The 24,441-nt window shown below is 40.3% G+C and overlaps 1 protein-coding gene across 1 annotated transcript in view; it reads right to left on the bottom strand.

The window, feature by feature from the left end:
• The window catches only part of CSMD1 (CUB and Sushi multiple domains 1), a 1,056,389-nt gene extending 1,032,465 nt beyond the window's left edge, over positions 1–23,924 (bottom strand). Inside the window, exon 1 of the mRNA XM_050972940.1 lies at positions 23,693–23,924. Coding sequence (XP_050828897.1) covers positions 23,693–23,759 — 67 coding nt within the window. The 5' untranslated portion in view covers positions 23,760–23,924. The remainder of the gene's footprint in view (positions 1–23,692) is intronic.
• Between the last annotated feature and the right edge of the window lie 517 nt (positions 23,925–24,441).

Genomic DNA, 24,441 nt, shown 5'->3' with positions numbered 1-24,441 from the left:
TTAATGGTTAGAATAACTTTTATGGGAATGAGAAATAAAGATATAAATCTATTATGGCAAAAAGAAATTGCATTTGGAATATTCTGCGACTAATCCACTTTGTGTAAAGATTACACTATTGCTCCCTCCTCTTCTGGTAGCAATCCTCTAAAAAGTGCCCTTGACTGGTTTTCTGTAAGGAAAGCATTCAAGCACCCTGATTCAGGGGAAGTATCTGTAACTGACTTGTAAAAAAGGATTGTGCTTCTCTGAGGTTTTGAGAGAGCAAAATATTCTCTAATTGCTGTCTGCTGAACGTGGCCCATTCAGTCCACTGCTGTTTGGGTCTCTTCAGAGGCATCCGATGCTCCCTATACAAATGTAGGAAGTCTGATGCCTGGGGAGAGTCTTTTGATTCCACTCATTGTAGGTCTAAATGTCCAAAACACTTTGAAAATAAGATTTTGATGCCTGGGCCACCAAGATGGATTAACATTTTATAACCACTAAGTCCTATGTTTAAAAAATTTACTCCACTATCTATCAAGCTCCACAGGACACTGTTGCTGCTCTCTGTAGAGAGTGGTCAAAAGGTTTGCTTTTTTATCCAGTAAGTTAACTTTCAAATGTGTATGAAAAGATAGCAAGTTGGTAAGCATATTTTCCCTCTGGAATCTCACCTTTGTACTTTGCAATTGTTTGATATCTGACCCAGTCTGTCACATGATATCCAGTGAAATTCTGTTATCTTAATAAAACCCATAAGGAAAAAATAGTAGTATTTTCTGAAAGCAATAGTAGTATTTTCGGAAAGCAATCAATAGCTCCACTCTAAGCATTTCATGGTGAGTTTTTTCACTCTCAAACTAAAAAGTTACACAAATCATATGAATACAGCATGTCTGAAACCGTTGGAATTCTTTTCAACAGTAGGATTGGTTGAGACAATTTAGAAATAATTTAAGTGATTTCTAAAATAGAAATTCATGTCTGGGTTGATCACACAAAACACAAAGCAAATCATTGTTGGTGATCAATAATGGTTTGGAAATTATGGAAATTCTGACATGTGGAAGTGCAGTGAGATTTTATTACATTCTAGTCCCTAAAAAAACCTGTTTAAAAACATACCTTTGCTTTTATGAGTTACAAAAGCTTAAGGACCTTGCTAGGTAAAGTGAAGTAATAATGATACTATGGTTTTACAGCTTTTTCAGTTGCTTAGTTGTTTCAAAATATTAACTGGGAAAAGCCAGGAAAGCTGTCACATAAGCAGATCTCTTCACTTGAAATCTGATTTAACATTTGTGCTGTCTTGCCACAAAAAACAATTTATCAAATTTCTTTTTTAATTAAATATGGTTGGTGAGAATGACCTGAAAGTCATTTGCCTTTTTTTATATAAATATCTAAGGCAGATTTCTAAACCTATGTGTTTTGAGCAGCAAATACTTAATAAGCTGTCTTACACAGGTGATATTCTCAACACATTTATAAAGAAAAAAATATGTTTTGCTTGACTTCAATGTTAACAGAATAAATACATAGAGAAAGAGATGGTAAACAGAAAAGATTATGCCTCTTCTTGACTCAGCTATAACACCCTGTATCAAGTAAATGTACTCATTTTCTTCTTTTCAAGAAACAGCTTTTGCTGTCAGTGTTCCATATAAACTGTTCTGCAAGACGTTAACCTGGTTTTCTTTTTGCTTCAGAAAAGGACTACTCATTATCTAATCAGAACATTTAAAATGCACTTTTATGCTTGAGAAAGATCATTTCAAAAACTCCAGTTGTATCTATAGTAAAGTCAAAAGCAAAGCTGACTATTTAGAAATCAGGTTCTTGTCTTTCACTGCAGTCACACCTGCAGGCACCCTTGGACTCTGCATGTCAGAGCAGGGAAAGAGGAAAGGAGCCTCTGGCGGCTGGTGCCCCACTGGCCTCTCTGCCTGAAGCCCTGCAGCTCTTCCCACTGGACTCAGGGTGTTGTGTGGCCATGACAGGCAGTGCTGCCTCTGCCCACTCCACAGGCTTTGGAGGTACTGCCCTGCACTCCTGAACCAGCAGGGTAGCATCCTCTTTGCTGAAAACAAGGTGAGGCCTTAAATGAAACAAGTCCCCAATTCTGGATCTTGAAACAATTTCTGCCTCAACATTGCAGCACTTAAACTACATGAAGCTTGAGCTTTTCCAATGACTTCCATATATCAAGTATAAAAAGTCTTTATAGGATGCTTTACAGTCCCAAACTTTCCATGGAATCCTACCAGATGAGTAAGATATTGTTATTTTCTCCCAAATCAACTGCATCAGTTTTGAGCTGTTTTCATCTAAGTGAAACGAGCCCTAAAAGAGACCTGTGTCTCCTGACTCTGCCTGTATTTATGTTCAGGATTGACATGAGATGGAACATACACAGAAAATGCCCTTGACCCAAGTGTCTGGGAGTTCCTTGCCTTCAGACAGCATCTTTCCCTATGGCAGTGAATTCCTTAATAGTGGTTTACAACAGCTATGGTAGGTGAGTCAGAAACATTACTGAACTAAGGCCATAAATACCTTCCTTGACTCATGTTCTCATTGCAAAATTCACTGAATAAAACTTGCTTAGACCAGAAGATCAGTAGTGTTTTACCTGAGCCTAAACTATATAAGATAATGGTTGGGGAGTAGGAACTACAGGTAGCACCAGATGGGACCTTATGTGCTATCAGAGCAAGGAATGGTCAGCCTTGGGCTGAGATTCCATGCACTTTGATGTACAGGCATAGTCACTGAATGTGCATTGTATGGAGATGCTAATGTTGCCTGCCTCTGTTTTGGCTAGTAAGGAAATATAGGCACTTTCTGGTCTGTTCCCTGTCCTTAGAGATGGAGGTGCTGAAGCAATGAGGGTGCTGGATCTGTAAGTGCATTGCAATGAACATTGTGAAAAACAGGTAAAACCCTCTGCATTATCAGCCCTTAAAATTCAAATGATAATTGCTTGTCTGATGGTTTAGGAAGATAAGAGGATAGCTAGGAAGATGCAGTAGTAGTAGATGTAGTAGTAAAGAAGAATCTCCTTTGCACAGGGCTGAGTGAAATAATTCTAGAGGAGAAAGGATAGAGGATATTGTATCTACAATCTATTGTGTCTACAAACAGCCTGCCCAGTGCCTGTTTATTATTTTATTCCAAGATACCTAAGTTGTCCCCCAACAAGAAATAAAGCTCACAGACTTGTAGTTTCAGGTTTTGTGGCCAGATGTTTAGAAGTTAGGCACCAGGTCTCCCAGTGCTGTATAGCAAAGTCTCTTTGGATATAGCCCTAGCTGTAAGAGTAATGGATCTAGAAAAGATAAGACTAAATATATGAACTTAACAGCTCTGAGCTCTTAAGCAAGGAAACTTTCCATAACTAGGGGAAATGCTGATCTTCTGAGAACACCTTTATTTCCTAGAAGACTTCAGAGCATAAGAAAGTCATAATGAATGAAGAATATTTTAATAAAAAATAACTATTTCAGTCAATTTTTAATTTTGTTTTCTTCATTTTTCTCACATAAAACTAAATGTCTTATTTATGCATATATTATTTAATTATTTTCCCTCAAAAATAAATATTTACTTTTTGCTCTGAAACTCAGATAGTAAGGAAGGAATATAAAGATTCCTTAAGAATTTAATTTAATCTTTATTCGATTTAAGTAGGGCTCTGTGAAATCAGTGACTAAGATTAAGCCCTGCATAAAAGGAGATTAAGAATTTTCTATTTTTAAGCTTATATATATGTATAAAAAAGGTTATCACCTAGGTTTTCTACCTCATGTTAAGCAAAACCATTATACCTATAAAAGAATAATGTAGCTCATTATATAAATATTGACTTGGGATTCAAAATAGGAGCCCTAGATCGAAACTTAGACACATACATTCTTTGGACAAATTATTGTGGTCTTTGTGTCTTTTTTCCCCTTGCCTATATATTTAACCTTTTTTATTATAAGCTCCTTAGCACAGAAAGGTTCTCTCTCTCATTAGTATTAGCCTAAGAGAATAGTACCTTAATTTTGACAAGAATGCCTTGGTCCTATTATAATGAAAACATCATATATTTTCCTGGTTTACGGTAAAAAACCCCTGAGGTTCTGTAACATTCTTCACAGTTACTGGAACCTTACATCCTTTGTTTCCCTACAATGAATCCCAACACAAAGATGTTTTCTGTGTTCTTAAAAGTGTCTTTGCATCTTGATATTTTAAAATGCTGCTTTCCTCTGGTCTGATGACTTTAGTTTATATATTTAATCATTTCCTTTTTTTTTTCTTGTTTAGTATATTGGATGACTGTTTCATTTATAAATATTTGATGCTATGATTTTGTATTTCTATATTAATAATTCTGCATTTTCCCAGCAAAATTCTGGGGTTTTTTTGCCAAATAAGATATATATAGAGCATGCAACACCTTTTGACCATGAGCATATTGCTCTGCACTTCTTGCTATGATTTTAGATTGTAGCATAAGCTACAAATTCTAACCCCCCCCTTGCCACTTACATTCAGACATACATAATCATGAATAACAGAAGGCCCCACACTGAATCATCAGAAACTGTGTCCAGATTTTCTTTTGTGGCCTAGTTAAGCTAATTTTCCATCCCAGAGTTTCTTTACTTTCATGATTATTTCTCTTAGGCATTAATCTCAGATGTGGTGCCTTGTCAATGCATACAAGTAGATTGCATCCATTGAATTTCTCTTATCTACAGTGACAGTAAAATCTTCAGCGGCAGTAAAATCTTCAAAGATTTTAGTTAAGCGTGACCTCCCCTGACTGAGGAGGTCATGCTGGTCATCTAGGCTGGTTATCCTTAATCAAACTGATTTTCAAGCTGTTCTTTCACACTTCCTTAAGGTAGTTTAATTTTCCCCACAACCCTTGTTAAATTCACTGATGTACAGTTTCTTGGACTGTCTTTAATTCTTTTTCTAACATTTGCTTTTTTTTTTTCAATCTGAAAAAAATCCTTCCTAGATAGATCTTGCTTAAAGTGTCTCAGCAAATAGACTTCTGTCCCTCTGGGCTCCTTACTAGCTGTTTCAACACTGATTTTCAAATCTGGTTTTGTTGAAAAAGATCCCCAAATATCATGAAATCCCAAATATCATAAGATCCCAAATCTTATGATATATCATAATAAGATCCCAAATATAATAATTTTTTTTGTTGTGGTGTGGTTTTTGATTTTTTTTGTCCCCTTTGGTATGTGCCATTTTACTACATGCAGTAAAATAGAACAAACTCCTGTTGTCAATATAGAATGGTAAAATTAAAAATATTTTGGTCACATTAGATTCATGATGGTGGGCAAGAACTTTCCAGGTTGTCCTACTCTTAGCACAGCAAATAGCTATCAAAAGCTCTTCTAAATGCATTCTTGTTTACAGGGAGTCAAAATGCAATCCTGAGGGAAATGGACTCCAGTCTCGATTACATGACGCCTTGTGTCTTGAGGTGAAAATCCATGTAATAGTGAGGGAATACACTGCCAGCACATCACTCCAGTATTTAAAAATTCCCTGGTGGAAGTTCAAGGTCATGGGCTCAAGCTGCTAAACTTCAATGTGTTAGGGTGAAGTATTCCAGGCATGGCATCTTGCTGTGTGGCAGGAACTTGCTGGGACTGCTGCACTTATAAACAAAGGGAAAGTTTTTTGCACTATTAGAGAAATGGAAAAAACTTGGAGAATAGTAAATAGTAACTGTGGTACTACCTCCACCAGAGGTTGAAATCACTCAGTTCTGTCTCTCTCTCTGAGACACATGTGCACACATGTATTTATACTACATTCATTGCCAAGGAAACTGAGCACCATAAGACAAATGCATGTAAATTTCAAAGGGGAGTGTTATATCTAGACCTTAATTTTACCTCTCAAATATCAGTGATGATTCCAACAGAGATGTGGCAGATATAAATTAAGTGGCATTGCAGACTTTTTACTGGGAAAAAAAAAAATTGCCGAGGTTTTAAAATAAATATGAACCATGGGACAAATTAATCAATCTTCATGATAGTAGCTTACCCCTCTTTATAGGACTGTAGATTTATGTAATGGGCATAACATGGTGGTTGTTAAGTCCCTAGTGATAAAAGCTATTGATTATTTCCAGAAATGAGCTAAAAATAGGCTTTGCAGCACTTATCCTTTAGGTCCTTACTGGCAAATGAAACTCAAAGTACTCCAAGTTGACTACTTGCAATTCCACTTTTCATAGAATAATTGAATATTCACCAAGTAAAATAGAAACCTATCCAGAAGCATGACTCTGATGTGGTGATTAATGCCCTTCATGTCAGAGAGGACTAGTAGATGTCCAGTTCCTGTTCCAGCAGCTTTTTTAATGTTTAATATTGATTTCCTTTAAGCAAGGTTTGGAACCCAAATCTTCTACCACTAAAGGAAACTTTAACTGGAAACCTTCTTGGCCCCAACAAAGGAGAGCCCATGGCAGTCACAGTATATGCTAGGAAAAGAAAAAAAAAAAAAAAGAGGATGAGACAGACTTTAATTTTCTAAGGAAAATGGCAGATGAATGCAGATTTTTCACAAGGCAGCTAAACATTCCAACTGTTATATTACTCTCCCTACTGTGGGAAAGTAAGAAGGCACAACTTCTACCCCCAGAAATATCTTATGTAAGGCCAAAGTTGGCAGGTGCATTTAAAGAGAGCCAAGCTGCTTTATTTCTATGGAAGATCATCTATATTGAAGATTACAATGGCTGTTCAATAACACTCCTGTACAAACTGACACAGTATGCAACCATTCTGACTATGCCAAGAAATGTAATTTTAGGCTTAAAGGATATTTTCCAGTGAAAAATAGCCTGTGTAAATTTGTCTGGTTTTGGGGTTAAAGCAGCTGTTGAGTAGTAGTTCCATAAAATCCAAGTACTAGATGGAAATATCTTCACAATAAAGGGAAAACCTGATGCCTAAGTTCTTCTGTTTATTTATCTACCACAGAGTGTCCACAACATCCATGACACAATTTAGGAACTCGAGAGTTCAGCACATCTCAAATCTAGTTCTTGAATTAATACATTCCATTTTATTGTATTAGAATAACAACCATGTTTTTATTTTCTGAAATTTTTTGTAGTACATGTAGTACATGTACTACACTGGGCACACTAATCTGTGTTCTTGTCCCTTCTCTTACCCCTTCTCAATAGTTTTGTTTGCACAGGAAAAAAGTAATTAATGCTTTCCTTTCTTGAATAGACTGTGTCAGAGATATTCAGAAATTTCTCCTGTATGGAAATGAAACAGAAGCTTTCACAATGAAGGAAAAAGAACAGTTATGGAAGACTTGCTGACATTAAAGACAGTCTTTTTTCTTCTCTCTCACACTTTCTTTTTCCTAGTGGTCAGCTGTGCTCTTGCTGAGTATTTATTTTGCATCACTTTGTTTTGGTTTTATGATGTTAGGTTTTTCCACTGACAATCCTGAGAGGAAGAGGTAGAATAAAAGGGAAAGTCAGAATCTGTACATCCTCTAGAGGATGTAAATGCATGTAGGAAGGCTGCTGTCTTAGGCAACAAGAGAAACAATACTTTTTCAGACAGTAACAGATTTTTTAACAGGAAATCTATGGATTTGAGCTCACAGAATATCTTGCATGGTTTAACTGTTGAGCTAAGTATCTATCTAGGGGCAGAATTTTCAATGTTTTTTGTGGGATTTTTTTTCCGCAATTTAATTTAGATCTGGGTCTTGGGAGAGAGTAAATTGATTGATTTATAAGGCTAAAGTGTCTTCAGTATATATATATGTATATATATATATATATATATATATATATATGCAGTATATATATATATATATATATATATATATATGCAGTATAATGGGCCTCTTCTTAAACCTTTTCTACCAGAAATTCTTGCAGCATTTCCCTAATCTTCATAGAAACCCAGTCCTTCACCAGATGCCATCATTCAACTTTGTCACACCAGTTTTCCCACTCCAGTTTTCACCATGATTTTTCCTTATTGTGCCAGGAAAGAGAACACCATCAAGATATGACATGCAACAAGAGAAACCCTGGATCACAGAGGGGCAAACAGCATACATGGAAGATGAAGCTGCTGTTTAGGTCACCTTATACTATCATTGAGGTACTAAAGACACTGCATGGAGGTCAGCATCAGTAGTGGAGGTGCTTAGATCAATAAGCACCTGATTTGATGTATTCATTTCCCACCAGGACCTAATTTTACAAGCATTTTCTCTGTTGTCCCTCCAGAAATCTCTCAGAGGGTAAAATGTTGAATATCACTGTCATCCAGATGGTCACCAGGTAAAGTCTTTACTATTTATTGGAAAGAAAACAATAAAATATTATTATGAGAATAAAACCATGTAATAGGATTGCAGGATAAAGGGAGGAGCCTGTTTGTGATGAAATACAGACCATCATTCTTTTAAGTGCATCAGCAGCCCTGACTACAATATCATAATCATTAAAAATTATGAGGAATGCCCTTGGGAATCATGCATTAGTATTAACTGAATCTAGATACTCTAAATATCAATTTGGATATTTTGCATTTACATGGGAAAAGTATGCAATTTACAGATTCACATGAATCCTGCCTATCTATCAGATGCAAAGTTCTGTGCTGGGTGAAGTATTTCTGAAGAGGTGGAAGTACTCAGTGAAATGAGCAGGTAAGAGCTTCAAAACAAGCAAAATGCAGTGTTTTTCCACACAGCAGGAATTAAATTGTGAAACAGATTGTCAGAAAATAGTGTGGCAGTCTGAATTATGAATAGTGGAACAGATTCATGAAGGTTAAATTTGTTGATGGATGTTGAACATAGATGCAACCTCTGGCTAAGAGTTCTCTAAACTGGCCAGAGGCTGCTAAAATATAAGCCTGTCTATATCTTGCTTCCTGCATTTTTTTCCTATGCATTTGCTAATGGCCATTGTCAGAGAGAAGTTATTTTGGTCTGATTTGATGTGACACTTTTTACATTTTTAAATACATGAAGACAGAAACTTAGCCAAATTCATAGGATGTACATAAAAACTGAGCACTTTTTATTTCCCTGACTTAATTCTTCAGGTCTTAAGAGTGCCCTGTGCCCATCTTCAGCCTTTGCACTGGTTGCCCTCAGTGCAGGAGTCACCACAGACTACACCCTGGGCATTTTCTTCCTTGAGAATGTTAAACAACCATGTTGGGGAATAATAAAGAAGATATCTTATACCCCTTCAGCAAAAGAAGAAATAATAGAGTGACTGGAACAAGAAAGATAAGCTCTTCAAAAGGAAAGTTTTAAAGAAACAGTAAGAGAAGAAGAAAACTAAATCCTGTTTAATTATGCAAAACTGATAGTGCCAGCCCTGCCAGTCCTACAGGAAAAAACTGTGGTTTTCAGCAGGTCAGCATAAATCCTGTATCAGCCTGGCAACTGAACTGCCATGCCATTGAGAGCATCAGTCATTATTTGAGACCACATCAGACCTTCACAGCAGTGGCACCAGAACTTCCACTGAGGACTATTGCCAGCAGATGCTTCAAGTTTTGAGACATACTAAAAGTTCTGCTTAGTAGGACTACATCAGTATTCATGTGTTACTGGTGGCAAAAAGGGAAGTTGATTATGCACTGCTCTCCAGTGAAATAAATGCCAGAAATGGAAATCAGAAAAAAAACCTGAATAATGATTGATGGTTACAAGGGAACTAATCTGAGCTATGTCGTCTGTAAAATATAGGGCAGCATGAAGTTCCTGTGGCCTAAGTTTCAGATGATAAGGGGTTTTGTTTATTACTTGTCATACAAGAAAGAACATTTCCCAGACTTGAGTTTCCTGTTACAATGTTGTCCACATTGTCCCTTTCATGTTTCTATGTCCATATAATCCTTTCTATCATGGGTCCCTATACTCTGAGTTATTCAATAAAGCAAATTAATAAATCACTGCCTTATAGACTTCAAGAATAAATGTAATCATAGACAAAATATCATGGAAAAAAATTAGTGGAAGAAGGCAAATGACAAGAGTAGGTATTGATTTAAAAAAGTAGAATAGTCCTGACTGAAAATCCCATTAAATGCTGTCGTATTTTTTCATATGTAGCTTTTTTTAAAAATATCTTATCTTCCTCAGTGGCACTATTGAATAATATGTCAATGATACATAAGTATGATTTACATTGTCTCTCTATGCTGAATGCTCATCTTTCACCTGACACAGTCTCAACAACTCATTTTTTTACATTGGGCAGTGCATTATCCTTCTAGAATCAAAGAGTAGTTTCTTTTTTTAATTGAGTTTATACCCTCAGGGGACCTGATTCTCGTGTGCATTTTGGACAACACCTAAGACAACAGCAGCATAACTGAGTGGATCTGAGCTGCAAACTGCTGTTGAGACAGTGCAAAATTGCTTCTGATTTTCCTGTACCTGCAAGTACCAGTGTGATGTGACTGTGCCAGGTTGGCCCTGGCTGGAAGGGGGCTCCCACCAAAGCTGCTCTGTCACTCCCATCCTCATTTGGACACTGGGTAGAAAATGTAATGAAAGGTTCATGGATCGAGATAAGGACATGCAGAGATCACTCTCCAGTTACTGTTATAGGCAAAACAGACTCCATTCAGGGAAATAATTTTAATTTATTAACAATCAAATCAAAGTAGGATAATGAGAAATAAACCCAACTCTTAAAATACCTTCTTCCAACCCCTCCCTTCTCTTAGGGCACAAATTCACCCGGATATTTTCTTTACATCCTCCCCCTAATGATGCAGGTGGACAGGGAATGGAGATTGCAGTCAGTTCATCAGAGATTAGTCTTTGCTGTTCCTTCCTCCTTGGGAAGAGGACACATTCTTCACTTGCTCCATCATGTGATCCATCCCACAGGCAACAGTCCTCCATAAACTTCTCCAATATGAGTCCTTCCCATGAGCTGCACTTCTTCACAAACTGCTCCAGCATGGGTTCCTTCCACAGGGTGCAGTCCTTAAGGAACAAGCTGCTCCAGCGTGGGTACCCTGTGGGATCAAAAGTCCTGCCAGCAAACCTGCTCCAGTGTGGGCTACTTTTTCCTTGGGTCCACAGATTCTTCCAGGACCGTGTTCTAGTGTGAGCTTCCAACAGTGTCACAGCCTGCTTCAGGCATCTACCCCCTCCTCCATGCTCCCTCATGTAGCTCCATGGGCTGCAGGGGCACAGATGCTTCACCATGGTCTACACCTCATAGTGCAGGGGAATCTCTGGCACCTGGAGCACTTCCTACCCTTTCTTCTTCAGTGATTTGGGTGTCTGCAGTTGTTCCTCTCCCACATTCTCGCTGCTCTCTCCCAGCTGTAGTTGCCATTGCACAAATTATTTCACTCTTCTTAACTATGGCCTCTCAGAGGCTCTACCACTGTTGCTGGTGGGCTCAGCTTTGACCAGCAGTGGGTCCCTCTTGGAACCAGCTAGCATTGACTCTATTGGGAGAAGCTTCAAGAAACTTCTCATAGAAGCCACCCCTGTAACATCCCAACTACCAAAACCTGGCCACACAAAACCATTATAGTGACAAAGCACATTTATACAAATTTATCCAAAATTATTTGTATTTATACAAATATATCCATTCTGCAAGTATGGTCTGCGTAGTGATGCGCAATATCAAAACAAGTTTAGTACATATACCAAGGTGGTAAAACTGGGTAGATACTTTTCTTCCACTTACAAGCAGCCTGGTTTTTAGAATGAAAAATGGAGCCACGAGGAACTGTACTTAGCTACCATCAATGGAGGATAAATGTAAAAATGATGAATGCTCATAGAGGAATTATAAGTGGAGGTGGAACTGATTGTTTTTCATTCTGGCCATGGACTACAGTCTCCATTATGTAATGTTTGAGTCAGCTTCACTCCAAATTCTGATTTTTGTTTGTTTTATAATCACAAATGCTGTTCCAGACTGCATCAGATCCAGGTTGGTTGTTCATTTGTTTAAGGGTTTTTGTTTGGTTGGTTTTTTCTGTAGTGGTTGTTGTTTTAATACACAGAATTACTTAAGTCCAGCAGCATTAAAGAAAAATTTCAACTTCCCTTGAGGAATTCTTCTTCTTAAAATAATAACACAACACTGATAGGTTTGGAAACTTTGCTTAATTCATACTAACTAGGAGATAACAGTAGTAAATGTTTCATGTGATTTTCTATTCATTCCCTTTACAGCCCTCTATTGCGTTCAGTTTCTGAATATTCTTGAGTGTAATAGTAAAGTACAGCACAAATTTCTTTATGTTCAAAAGTGCTGAGATCTGCAATTTTCTCTTATGGCTGTGGTAACTGCAGGTGTTTGGCACAACAATCTAGGCTCTTGGCTGCAATCAGTACCTTCTTCCCTCTTCCAAGCATCCTTAAACATAGCACTAAAACTTGAGCTCAGACATGTTTTAGTGTTCAGTATGCCCATGTTCTATTACTCAAGAAATTGATCTTCTCTTCCATCAAATATTTTTGAAAAAGAAGGTTACTTTTCCTTCTGAATGCCTAGCATCTTATATATCATAAGTACTTCATCCACACTCCATCCCTTTTTTTCTTTACCAAATATTCTGACAAGTATCATTTTTCCTAACTCTGTGGATAAGCTGAGATGCATTACTGGTAAAGTGGACTTACAAATTCAGTAAGGAATTAAGACAGAAATAAAAATCTCTATAAAAGGGAAATCTTAAGAATCCATCCTATAGTCCTTATTCAGTCAGCTCTCATTCTGAAGGCAAGAGGATAGAAAGGCTTGAGAAAAACAACCGTGCTTGTAGATGTTGAAATTACTGTGGTTCAAACTAGCATAAAAATAAAATAGTGTAAAGGAGATGCATGAGATGAACGGACAGAAGACTCCAGCTCAGTCACCTTATTCCATGTATAGAAAAAATATATCTGCATTTACCATTTCTAACAACAGGAACTCAGGTTTGTGGATGCAACAAGAATAAACATTTATAAAAATCAATTAGGTGTCTCTGTTTAAAGAGAGCTAGTAATTTGAGTATATATGACAAAAAAGGAAAACAGAATTCACTTTGACAAAACAACTTCTCAATTTTCCTTCTAATGTGATATGACTCATCTCAAATCTATTGCAAAGCGATAAACAAACTACACCAACACAGTGACCATCATCTGCCAGGAACATTTAAAAAAGAAAACCATTACTGAGCTACTTTTCTTGTCTTCTATACAGAGAAATGAATTTTCCCAGGAGAAAGAGCATTTCACATTAGCTTCTTTCCATTTACCATGTTTTCATCAGTGCTAACAGCAACCTAAGAAATACCTCATTAAGCCAGTAATTTATTTCTTAGGAATTAAATTAGTTTGGACTAGTTTTAGTTCTTTTTCAAAACAGTCTATTTCAATTAAAACAAATAAGAGGAAAGTTCAGTTTGATTACTAATAACATTGTACAGGGGATAGCAATTTAAATATGCAGACAACAGCCTTTTGATTTTATTTCTCATTCATTGAACTAATGAATGTAACAATTGTAACTATTCATTGAACTAATAATTGTAACTATATATAAAAAAAATGTTTAGTCCATCTTTTTTCTCTAATCATTCTGTGATCTAATTACCTCAAAATATCTTCAGGATAAAATACTGTCCTGAGGATCAAAATGACAGCTATAAGCTGGACCCTCCACTATTTATTATCCATTCTTATTTTTATGATAACTACTTATTATTATCATAGAGTTAATAAACAAAATCTAAGTCACTTGATAATGCATCTGAAGTTAGCTTCACTGCTGATGTAAATTATCAGAGATCCACAATGAGAGTTACATGATGTTATATTTTTTGCAATAGTTCTTGTTTGTAGATATTACAATCTTTTGAGTCAGGCCCCTTACTGTGTTAAATGATACTAAATTTAAAAAGAGAGCAACTTCAATTTCCAAAATATCCCCTGATTCATTGCTTTAAAGAAATTACTTTGAAGCTTCTCAGGAGTTGACAAGAAAAATCTAAATTGTCATGGCAACATGTGTTGAAGAAATCCTTCTTTGCTGTTTGCATAGATCATCTCCATGCTATCAGCCTGTTTACTAAATGTTTCTAAAGAAAGCAATTAAAGGTTAATCTTTCCTCAGAACCAAATAAATTATATAACCAGTGAAAGCCAGTGGAGTGAGATACATTTCAGATAGGTCAAAAAAATTTGAGGCATCATTTATCTTTAAGCAAACGGCACTGAGTTGCAGGGCAAACTACATGCTGGAGGGAAGTGACAACATCCAACCAGGACAGGCTTGAGAGGTGGGCCTGTGCAAACCTCATGAAATCTAATTTGTAAGGTCTTGCACAGGAGTTGAGGCAATCCCAAGCAAAAACACAGGCTGCAAAGAGAATTGATTGAGAGCAGCCCTGAGGAGAAGGACTTGGAGGTGTTGGTGGATGAGAAGTTCAAATGACGCAGCCATGTGTGCTTGCAGCCCAGAAAGCCAAATATATCCTGAGCTGCACTGAAAGAAATGGGACCAGCGGGTTGAGGGAGGTGCTTCTGCCCCTCTATTCCCTCTCATGAGACCCCACCTGGAGCACTGTGTCCAGCTCTAGGCCCCTGACACAGTAATACACCTCTTGGAGCAAGTCCAGAGAAGGCCATGAAGATGGTCAGAGGGCTGGAGCACCTCTCCTACGGAGTCAGGCTGGGAGAGCTGGGGCTGTTCAGTGTGAAGAGGAAAACTCTCCAGGAAGACCTTAGAGCACCTTCCAGTACCTAAAGAGGGCCTATAAGCAAGTCAATGAGGGACTTTCCACAAAAGCATGTAGTGACAGGACAAGGGGGAAAGGCTTCAAACTGAAGGACAGTGGGTTTAGATTAGACATTATTCTGAAATTCTTGACTGTGAGGGTGGTCAAGCACTGCAACAGGTTGCCCAGAGAAGCTGTGGATATTCCATCCTTGAAAGTGTTCAAAGCCAGGTTGGATGGGGTTTTAAGAAACATGGTCTAGTGGAAGGTGTCCCTGCCCATGGCAAGGGAGTTAGAATGAGGTGATCTTTAAGGTTCTTTCCAACCCAAACTATTCTATGATTCTAAACAGCATTTCTGTGGCCAGTTTCATAACAAAGAGCTTGAGTTTTCTTTAATGTTGTTAGATTTTTTTCTAGCGTCCTCATTTCAATGCAAGTTGTCTGTGTGCTATATGGCTATAACAAGGGCAAGATAAAAAGCCTTTTAAGGGTAATGAGACTTTTTAAATTCTGTGAGTTCCCTAACCTTTAGATCAGGTCCTAACTAGTTAAAATCTGATATAAAGCAACCCAAACTACTTAACTGATGACCAGAGTCTATGTCTAATTTACCTACTTCTGCATAGCAGAATGCTTTTTTTTTTCCCTACAACTACTTTCAAGTTAACTACATTATGTACCGGAAAAAAAAAAAAAGGAAATATCTGAATTTTCATTTATGTTAATTAAATTTCACAATGGATTTCACAGGAAAGACAAACAGAAATAATTGAGTACAGCTAATGATCAAAATGCTACTCCTGCTGCCACTGTTGACTTCGTAAGGTCTATTAACACTACATTCTTCAGTGTAAGAGCCACTGCAAACAATGGGTCAAAATGTGTGCTGAGGATATTTACATGCTAAGATAAAGAAAATCAATTTAATTTCTCGAGAGAGTTATCTACAAATGCAGAGGGTCAGTGATTGTGATATTAGCAGCTGTTTGATTGAACTGAGGTTCTGAAAGTGAATTATAAGATGTTTCCCCCTCCCCCTCAAAAAAATGCTTGGTACGACACAATCTATGTATTATAAGAAACATCAGCAGGATACCAATAGAGAATCTGACTGCTGGGGCAAAGCTAAAATAGTGCACTTAGTCACTTGAATGTAGTCAGCTTCTGCATTGATATCCCACAAACATTGGTGAGAACAGTGTGATTTGTCATAACCATTTGTTTCACAGCCAGAAGCATGCAAAATTAGTCTAAAAATAAGTTAAATTTTGCTTTTTTTATTTTTTCGAAATGGCTTTTTCAAACATTTCGCTGTTGTGTAAATATCATTCTTTCTTTCCTTTTTTCCTTGCCCTCACAGTCACCTGCATTTTTTGCTAGGTTCAGGGCAAGGCAGGTTCTGTAAGCTCATGTACATTCCTGCAATACCTAGCCACTTGCTTCCTAACATCAGCTGCTTCTTGACAAAGTGACCTCCCTGCTCCTTGCAGCTCTGTCTGTGCAGTACTGCAGCAGGACCCAAGTGATGTGGGTCCCGAGTTCCATGGGGGGGTTGTGTGCACCAGGACTTGAGGCTGAACCCCAAGGCACTCTGTCTAGGCAAGCTCAAGCACAATGCCCAAAGCCGAGCCTAAGATCTCAGCCATCTATTCTGGATACATTCTGCCAAGCCAGCCAAGCCAGCCCACCCATTGGAGCAGCCAGCTTAGCAAAAGCAGTGAGGACACTTTAAATCCAAGCTACAGCTGAGCCAGTATTTCAAAAAGAAAATAATCTCGTTGTGGTTTCCAATGTGTTTAGGCCCACCTTTGAACCCAGCTTTCAAGTACAGGGCAAGGCTGGCTGCACTTTTGTTCCCAGTGCACTCTAAATTGCTTGTGTTTCAGCACCAGTGTAAGTAAATAAATTTTGAATATCTGTGTTCTTTTGGAGTTTATATGTGAACACAATATGGCAAGTAATGCAGGTCAAAGGAAGTAAACAAGGATTTATGCAATATTATTTCATGGCTATATTTGATCTGCAACTCATAGGAGGAAAAAAATATCCCTAGACCCAGATTTACACTGTGACAAATGTCAAAGGCTTGCTGCAAACATCAAAATTATAAGAACATTTCAATAAAACCCCTCAAACGTAAGTTTAGAAATTATTCTCTAGACAAAAAAACCCAAAACCAAAAAAACCAGAAAAAAACAAAAAGAAAAAGAAAAAGAAAAAGAAAAAGAAAAAGAAAAAGAAAAAGAAAAAGAAAAAGAAAAAGAAAAAGAAAAAGAAAAAGAAAAAGCCCAAAACAAAACAAAACCAAAACAAAACAAAACAAACCCAAAAAACAAAAACCAAAAAGAGAAACGAAAACAAAAAAAAACAAGCAAGAAAAACTATCAGACAAGAAAGAAGAAATAAAAAATAAGAAGAACTTTATGTTTGGCAAAAATGCATTAAAAAACCCTAAACATTGCCTTGCAATTGAACACAAGGCACAAAGCAAGCACTGCAAAATGTAATTTTTAAATGCCAACCATATTTCACGCAAATTTGTAAAACAAACCCTGCATAAAAAGTTTTCATCATTGTAATTTATTCAGGTCTGTGTCAGCTGCAGTGCTGCAAATGTTTCTTTTGGAAAGCCACTGTACAACAGAGACATGAATACCGAAGGTGATTCTGTACTTCAGTATACATAGGATACTGTAAGGCAGATATAAAACATCCAGAGACTAAAATGATACTAGGTTTCTCTGTGTATTGTTCTTAATGTCTTTAAAGGAATATCAGAGAAAAAAAATGAAGGTAGAGGTCGGATGCTCAGAGATACCAGAGATTTTAAAAAAAATTACTTCTACATATAGATAAATATATTAATATTATCAAGGGGTTTTGCCTTGATAATATTAATTGCCTTTAGGGATTCACCTAGTTTTCCTTTTTTTAAGTCATCTGTGGGTGCAAACATTGTCAGAAGTTCTCCACAAGAGCTCAAATTAAACAGGGTCTGACTCCACCCTTCAGCTGCAATATCTACTTTGTCTGGATTATTTGAAGTAGCAATCTGTTCAAAAGCAGCCAATTGAGCTATTTCAGAAATCAATACAAATTTCAGTTTCCAGTGCAGCAGAATTGGGCTCTCAGAACTGCCTGAAGTTACCTTTTACTAGACAGGGATGAGACAAGAAATTTACTTGAAAGAAGTCAAATCACTATTTCAGAATATGCATGAATGTATCATTAAAATGCATAATTAAATAATTAAAAAGCTGTAAGAAACTGTGAATAATTTTTATGATGGAATTTAAAGCATTACTATAATTGCTAGAATTTGTGATTTTTTTTTTTTTTTTTTTTTTTTTTTTTTTTTTTTTTTTTTTTTTTAGGTAAAAGCAGATCATTAATGATATTCTGATTAGTCAAGAGTTCTGGTAAATCATCAGCAATGTAAGAGTGATCAAATCTTGCTTTGTCCTTTAAGTGAAACTTCCCTCTAGGTAAAAATGGCAAGAAACTACCATCCCTTTCTTTTCTTATTTTTTTTTTTCCATATGAGAAAGAAATGCAGAAAAAGTTCTTGTCTCTGAGAAAGTAAGAGTTGTTAAAAATAAGATGTATTACTCTTGAAAGAGTGCATGCATGCCTGCATTTACTATTCAGTTACTAAATGCAGACAACAGATATATGTTGCCTTTGGGTGTCAATATAACACTAACAGTAATCCAAGTTATTTGTGTAAGTAGCTACTCCTCTGAGAAATGCTTATCACAAATACAGTGTAGATTTTCTTAAATGAAATGGAAATGTCATATAGTAGAGTGAAGTCTTTCATCCAGCCAGAACAAAGATGTGTGAGGACAAAGAAATATCTCACAGCTTTCCTCAGGCATTAATGCCATTTTTCCCCTATTTCAAAAGTTTGTGGTTCATAAAAAATGGTTTAAGGGAAATTAGAGCTGACGTAGAAAAGTAAAACTTCTAAGTAAAAGAAAGTGATTCATACACACTAGGAGAATTTCCATATGATTCTTATTCTTTGCTCACTGGAAAAATTGGAAGAACACCCAATTTATCTCAGTCTAATTTTGCAGCCATATGGAGAACTAGAGGCCAGATTCTAATTCTGTGACCCTGACTTGAATCCAGTCGTACACTGGGGTTTTATTAGAGATCAGGTCTCACATTTGTGCTGCTGCTTCAGTGGATTGTAGAGTTGAGCCAGCAGCTCCCCTTCGCGCACTGCCTCCCCTGCCGGCTGCAGGCAGCCCGGCTCTGCCCGCAGCGTGGGCTCGCACCGAAAGCTGTTTGCCAGCACAGTAATGTCATCATGGCCAAGCAGAAACACCAGGGCTCAATACAGATTCGAGCAGGATGAAATTACATTTTATCTTTAAATCCACTGGAGGTTTTATACTGTGACACTATCAAGCAGTCACTTCTCCAAGGAAAGGTTACAAGGAGTTTAATGTGATGGTTTTTTACATCTTGAAAAAGTTGAAAACAGTGGTCCCTGAGGATTTTCAGCCTTTCTATAGAGCATGGTAAATCTTGAATGCATAACTGAAAATATTTACAGTTTCAGATTTTCTCAATTTGTTTGGACAAGAGTTTTTATTAGTGGAAATGCTGTGGAGGCATAAGTGGCATAGATGTCTTTTTAAAAACTTGCCGATATCAATGCATATGTAACACTAATACCACAGCATGAGTAAAAATAAGATTAAGTGTTTATATAGAAAAAGCAGTCTGCAGGAGGAAAAATGACAATTGCCCTTCCCAAACAAAAAAACCCATTGTCTGATCAAAATCATACATGTCTGTATAAAGGGACATGAGAGTGAGAGTCAGTAAAAAAGGCAGATTTGAAGTATAGACAATTTGCAGAATAGTTATCTATGCAATCGTCTATCAGAGATGGTGCTGAAGTGGCCTCACAGGTTTCAATACATCCTTCAAGTTCCATTTGTGCTCATGTCTTCATGTGCCTGTGAACCATCTTCAGCTCCTCACAACAGTATCCTGTTCCATGCACACACATACCAGAGAAACTGAAAAGTGTTTACTGGTTGACAGTGGGAATTCAAACCTCAACTATTGGTTCAAGAGTCTAAAATGAGTGTTTGGGGAATCTTTGTGGCATTGATATGCTTGTCACCACGTTACATTCAAGTTAACCAAGTTTCCTATTCCTATACATTGTTAAGGACATCATGTACATATCTCAATTCAAAAAAATAGTGCAGATAGAGATCTTGCAAAAGAGTAAATGCATTTTTACTTTAAAATATTACATGGTCAGAGCTGGATATTCTCTACCATGCCATTCTACGGCAAATTCCTCATTGAGCTGGGGGATGGAGAATGCATCCATCAAATACTTGGTTTTACAGCTAGGTGTTCAATATCTTGCACTGGTGTTCTTTTAAAAATTCCCCCTTTTCAGCTCATTTTCTTCAGAATTGCTTTAGTCTTCTCTGGAAGAGAATGGAGCCTCTCTAGAGAGACCAGCCTCACAGTTTGGAAAGCACTGCTTTAGAGAAAAAAAAGACTTTAAAAGAGACAAACACTCTCAGTCCAACAGGAGTAGGCCTTAAACAGAGTGGTAACTTTGTGTGATGTAGGTATGGCAATTATTATGACAAAGTGATAGCAGCAAACAGAAGGTACATAAAATGTTTTGAGGTTTGTTTATTTATTTATTTTTTAAAAACAAAATCCTGAGCTGTAAATGTGAGAGTCCTTTTACTGCCTGTATCTAAGATAAGAACAGAAATGTTTTCCCTTTGTTATTTCCATTAATCTGAATGATACCTCTGTGCCTAAGCCTGCTTATGTACATTTAGTTTGAGGCAGTTATGTGGCAATGAAGGTGCTGTGTTTGGTTACCTAAACATGTCCAGGAAATTACCTTGAAAACATGTACTGGAACAACCCTAGGTATTAAGCAGTATGTATTTCTACTGAATATATGTTCTACTGAATATAGGTTGTCCACAGACCTTATGTCACAGCAGAAATGTCTTTTACTCTTTTTTTCTTGAATTTTAGACTGAATTGAGTCTAAATCTATTATTTGTTCTATACCAGTATGAATTTTTACAGAAATTATACTGATGTGTTTTTTCTTTCAAGAAAATCAATAGGGGTCTTTGTGTTTGCTTTTGTTACAATATAACATATCAGAATGAACAAATGGCTCCATAAACAAGCCCATCTTAACGTGCATAGCTGAACACCATGCTGTCTGTCTTGTTGAAGCATAATTGCTATGATAGGGTAGCTTCTAGGAAAGCGGTTTCTTTAAATGACTCCATACTAATTTCCCTTGATGTTTGAAGCACAATGAACAGGGAAAGATTCCCCAAATGTTTTCCAAAGCACTCAAGTCCATCAATCAGATTAAATCAGTCCAAAGAAATGTGTAGAACTGCACCTCAAGTCTACCACAGTGAAATGATGATGAATGTTCATTTTCATCCTTCCTTGTTCCTTAAAAAAGTTACAGAAAATTCCACAGCAACAAAGGGTTTCCATTTCATTTCATAACGAGGAACACTGTGGAAAGCAACCCACCTGTCATTTTACTGAAAGATATGGGAACGCCTGTGGCAACACCTCCAGAAATTCAGCACTTGTTTCTTTTTTTGCCTATAAAATCCCCAAACCAAGCAAAACCTGGATGATTTCCTTTTACAGTAATCAAATGATTTGATAGCAAGGGGCTGGTAAAACGGAGTTCTGAGAATCAAATAATTAAAATTATTTCGTGTGCTCCTGAAACCCTGGGTCTTTATGTTACTAAGGAAGGAGTTTCTTCACTCTCTAAAGCATTAAGGTAATTTCAGCCTCTGGATTACATTTGCCTAAATATAGATTCCTGTGCTCAATTGCCTGGGAAGGTAAACGGGAAGGAATTATGTCAACTGTCCCCGATGGTTCCCCTTCAACCTGTTGTTTGACTTCAATATTAAGTCAGTCTTTAGCCTTTAAGTGGGTGTGTTGCTGCTTCACATTAAGCAGGTATAATTACATTCTGCAGAGCAGCATCAGAGGCAGTGCCCAAACGTTCCTGGCAAAGCCTTTGTATCTAAGCAAAACACGTCGGATCGTCGCTGAATAACCATGATCCAGCCTCCAGCTTTTCGTATGTGCTGTCAGCCATGAAAAGAAAACACTTAAATGTCAAACGGCATAACCGGCTACAGTGTATTTAACAAATGAGTCGCGGGTGTCGGCCCGCCCCGGGAGCGGCGTGGCCGCGGCCGCTGCTGCCCCTCGCCCTGCGGTCCGAGCCCGGAGTGCGGCTGTCGGAGCGGCTCCGCCGGCGACCCGGAGCTCCCGCCGGGCCGGGCCGTGCCCGGGGCAGCGCCAGGGCTCCCGGCACGTGCGCGGGCGGGGACCGGGGGAAGGAGGCACCGGGGGCTGTGGGGGTGGGGATGCTGGAAGTTTGGGTAGGGCGGCCGCGCCGAGAAGCCCCCGCCCGCCCCGGGCTGTGTGCGCTGCCGGGCACAGCCCCATCTCCAGGAGCCGCGGATTCACAGCCCAGGAGAGCCGTGCGCCTTTCTCGCCCGCTCCCTTCCCACAGAGGCAGCAGGGTGGCGTTGCCCGGTGGACCGCGGCAGCGGCAGGATCCGGGCAGAGGAGGGATGCTATCGGGCTGGTGCGGAGCCGCAGCTGCTCCTCAGGACCGGGCTAAGCTCCTGCCCGGTTCCCGGCGGCCCGGGCTGGCCTTCTACAGCCTCTTCCTGCAGATCGCGGCCGGAGGCTATCGGAGGGAAGGAACCCTGCCTTGCCACCCAGGCGGGCGAGGGAAGCGGGCCGTGGGCACCCGCAGGACGGGGAGGGCTCCAGCCTCGCCCGCCAAGCCGGGGGCCGCGGTAGCCCTGCTCCCCCCCTCTTCAGCCGCCCCCGCACCGAAAAGAGCAGCGAGAAAAATAAAATGGTGGGAACGATGTAAGCGCCTTGGAAGGGTTAGGGGAGACTCAGACAGTACAAACCGCAAGGGTAACAGTCATCCCAGAGGCAGGCAGAACAACCGGGAGCGAGGTGGGAGATGACAGAGGCTGTATCGGGGACAGGTGCTCAGCTGCGAGCTGCCTCACTCCCTCCCTCTCTCTCTCACACACACAGACTTGCATCTCTCCCAGCATGAAAAAGCGCAGGGCTAATGAGAGGCGAAGTGAATAATGGGGAAGTTGTTGTCTCCAGCGATGAGGCAAGTAATGGGGCTGAGGCCAGCACTGAAGTTGTGTAACCAAATTCTCCACCGTCACCCCCTCGTTTCTCCACCCTCCCCCATTGATTTTAAGGAGAAACCCAGCTGATGTTCGGAGACTCTCTCCACTGCACGCCCAGCAGAGAGGAGTCCTCTTCCCTCAGGCACGGGCAGGCAGCTGGCGGAGGTGTCCCCGGCGCCGCATCCCCGCCTCCGCGCAACTTGCGGGGAGCGGAGCCGGCTGAAAGCAGGCGGAGGCGGCTCTCCGCGACCACCCACTCCGCGCTCCCCCTCGAGCACGGCAAAAGCCGGGGAGGCGGGAGGAGGGGAGATCCAAACTTGCCAGCCCGGGGATTGTCCCTCACACGGCAGCGAGTGCCGTTCGTGCGTGCGCGGAGAGCGAAGTGTTCCCAAACTCCAGCGCTGCCCAGGCGGCTGGATGCGCACGGTTCCGCTCGCGGCGTCGCAGCGGCTGCTGCCCAACTCCAGTGGGCTGGTTTCTCCCGGGGGAAGTGACCGACAGAGAGCAGAGCCCTAGGGGAACACCGGCGGGAGGTGGGAGGCAGGGAGAAAGGAGACTGGGCTCGAGGAGCCAGCCTGCTGTTTGCCGGCGCCGAAACGAAGCGAGGGAGAGAGCTCAACCGAGCGGCAGAGATTTAGCTGAGGGGTTATGAGTGCCGTAACCACAGCCTACACGAATGCAATGCAAGAAACCCGAATCTTACCCTGAGCTGCAGTGAGGAGCCCCGCGCAGAGAACCAGCAGAGACTTGAATTTCCTCCACGCAGTCATGTCTGCAGTTATTCCACACACACACACACTCTCACACAAAACCCCCGGCGGCTCTTCTCGGCTGCGACCGTGTCCTTCGAGCGGCAGCGGGGCTAAGGACAGCGCCAAATAACCACCACAGGGCGAGGAGAGGCGGAGAGGAGCGGTCCGGGTCCCGAGCGCCGCGCAGCGCCCGGCGCCTCCTGCAGGACTGCGCGGGCGGCTCGCTCCGCTCTGCTCACAGACAGCATCAGTCCCGCGCCGCGGCGGGGCTGCGCCGCTCAGCGCCCGCGGAGCCCCGGCGCCGCCGGCCCGCCGCCCGCCCAGGGGAGGGAGGGCACCGAGGGAGGGAGGGGAGGCACGCCCGGGGCCGCGGGCGGCGAGGCATGCACGGCCGCCGGCGGGGAGAGCCGAGCAGCGGCGGCGTCGGCAGGAGAGGGATGCGGAGAGTGCGAGGAAGAGGAGGAGGAGAGGGAGGAGGAGGAGGAGGAGGAGGAGAAGGAGAGAAGAGGGAGGGAGGGATCGCGGCGAGAGTAGCGCAGGCAGCGCAGCGGAGCGGCTGCCAGCCACACGAGAAGCCGCCGCCGCCGCCGGACTCAACCATCACTTCCCACGGAGAGGGGAAGGGGCCGGCGCTGTGCAGCCGGCGCTCGCCGAGCCCGCAGCCTCTCCGCGCCTCCGGACGGCCCCGCACGGCCTCCCG

The sequence above is a fragment of the Serinus canaria genome, chromosome 3, assembly GCF_022539315.1.
Source record: "Serinus canaria isolate serCan28SL12 chromosome 3, serCan2020, whole genome shotgun sequence".
In the NCBI taxonomy this organism is placed as follows: Eukaryota; Metazoa; Chordata; class Aves; order Passeriformes; family Fringillidae; genus Serinus; species Serinus canaria.
Note: the sequence above shows the minus strand (reverse complement) of the source record. Positions and strands in the feature narration are given on the sequence as shown.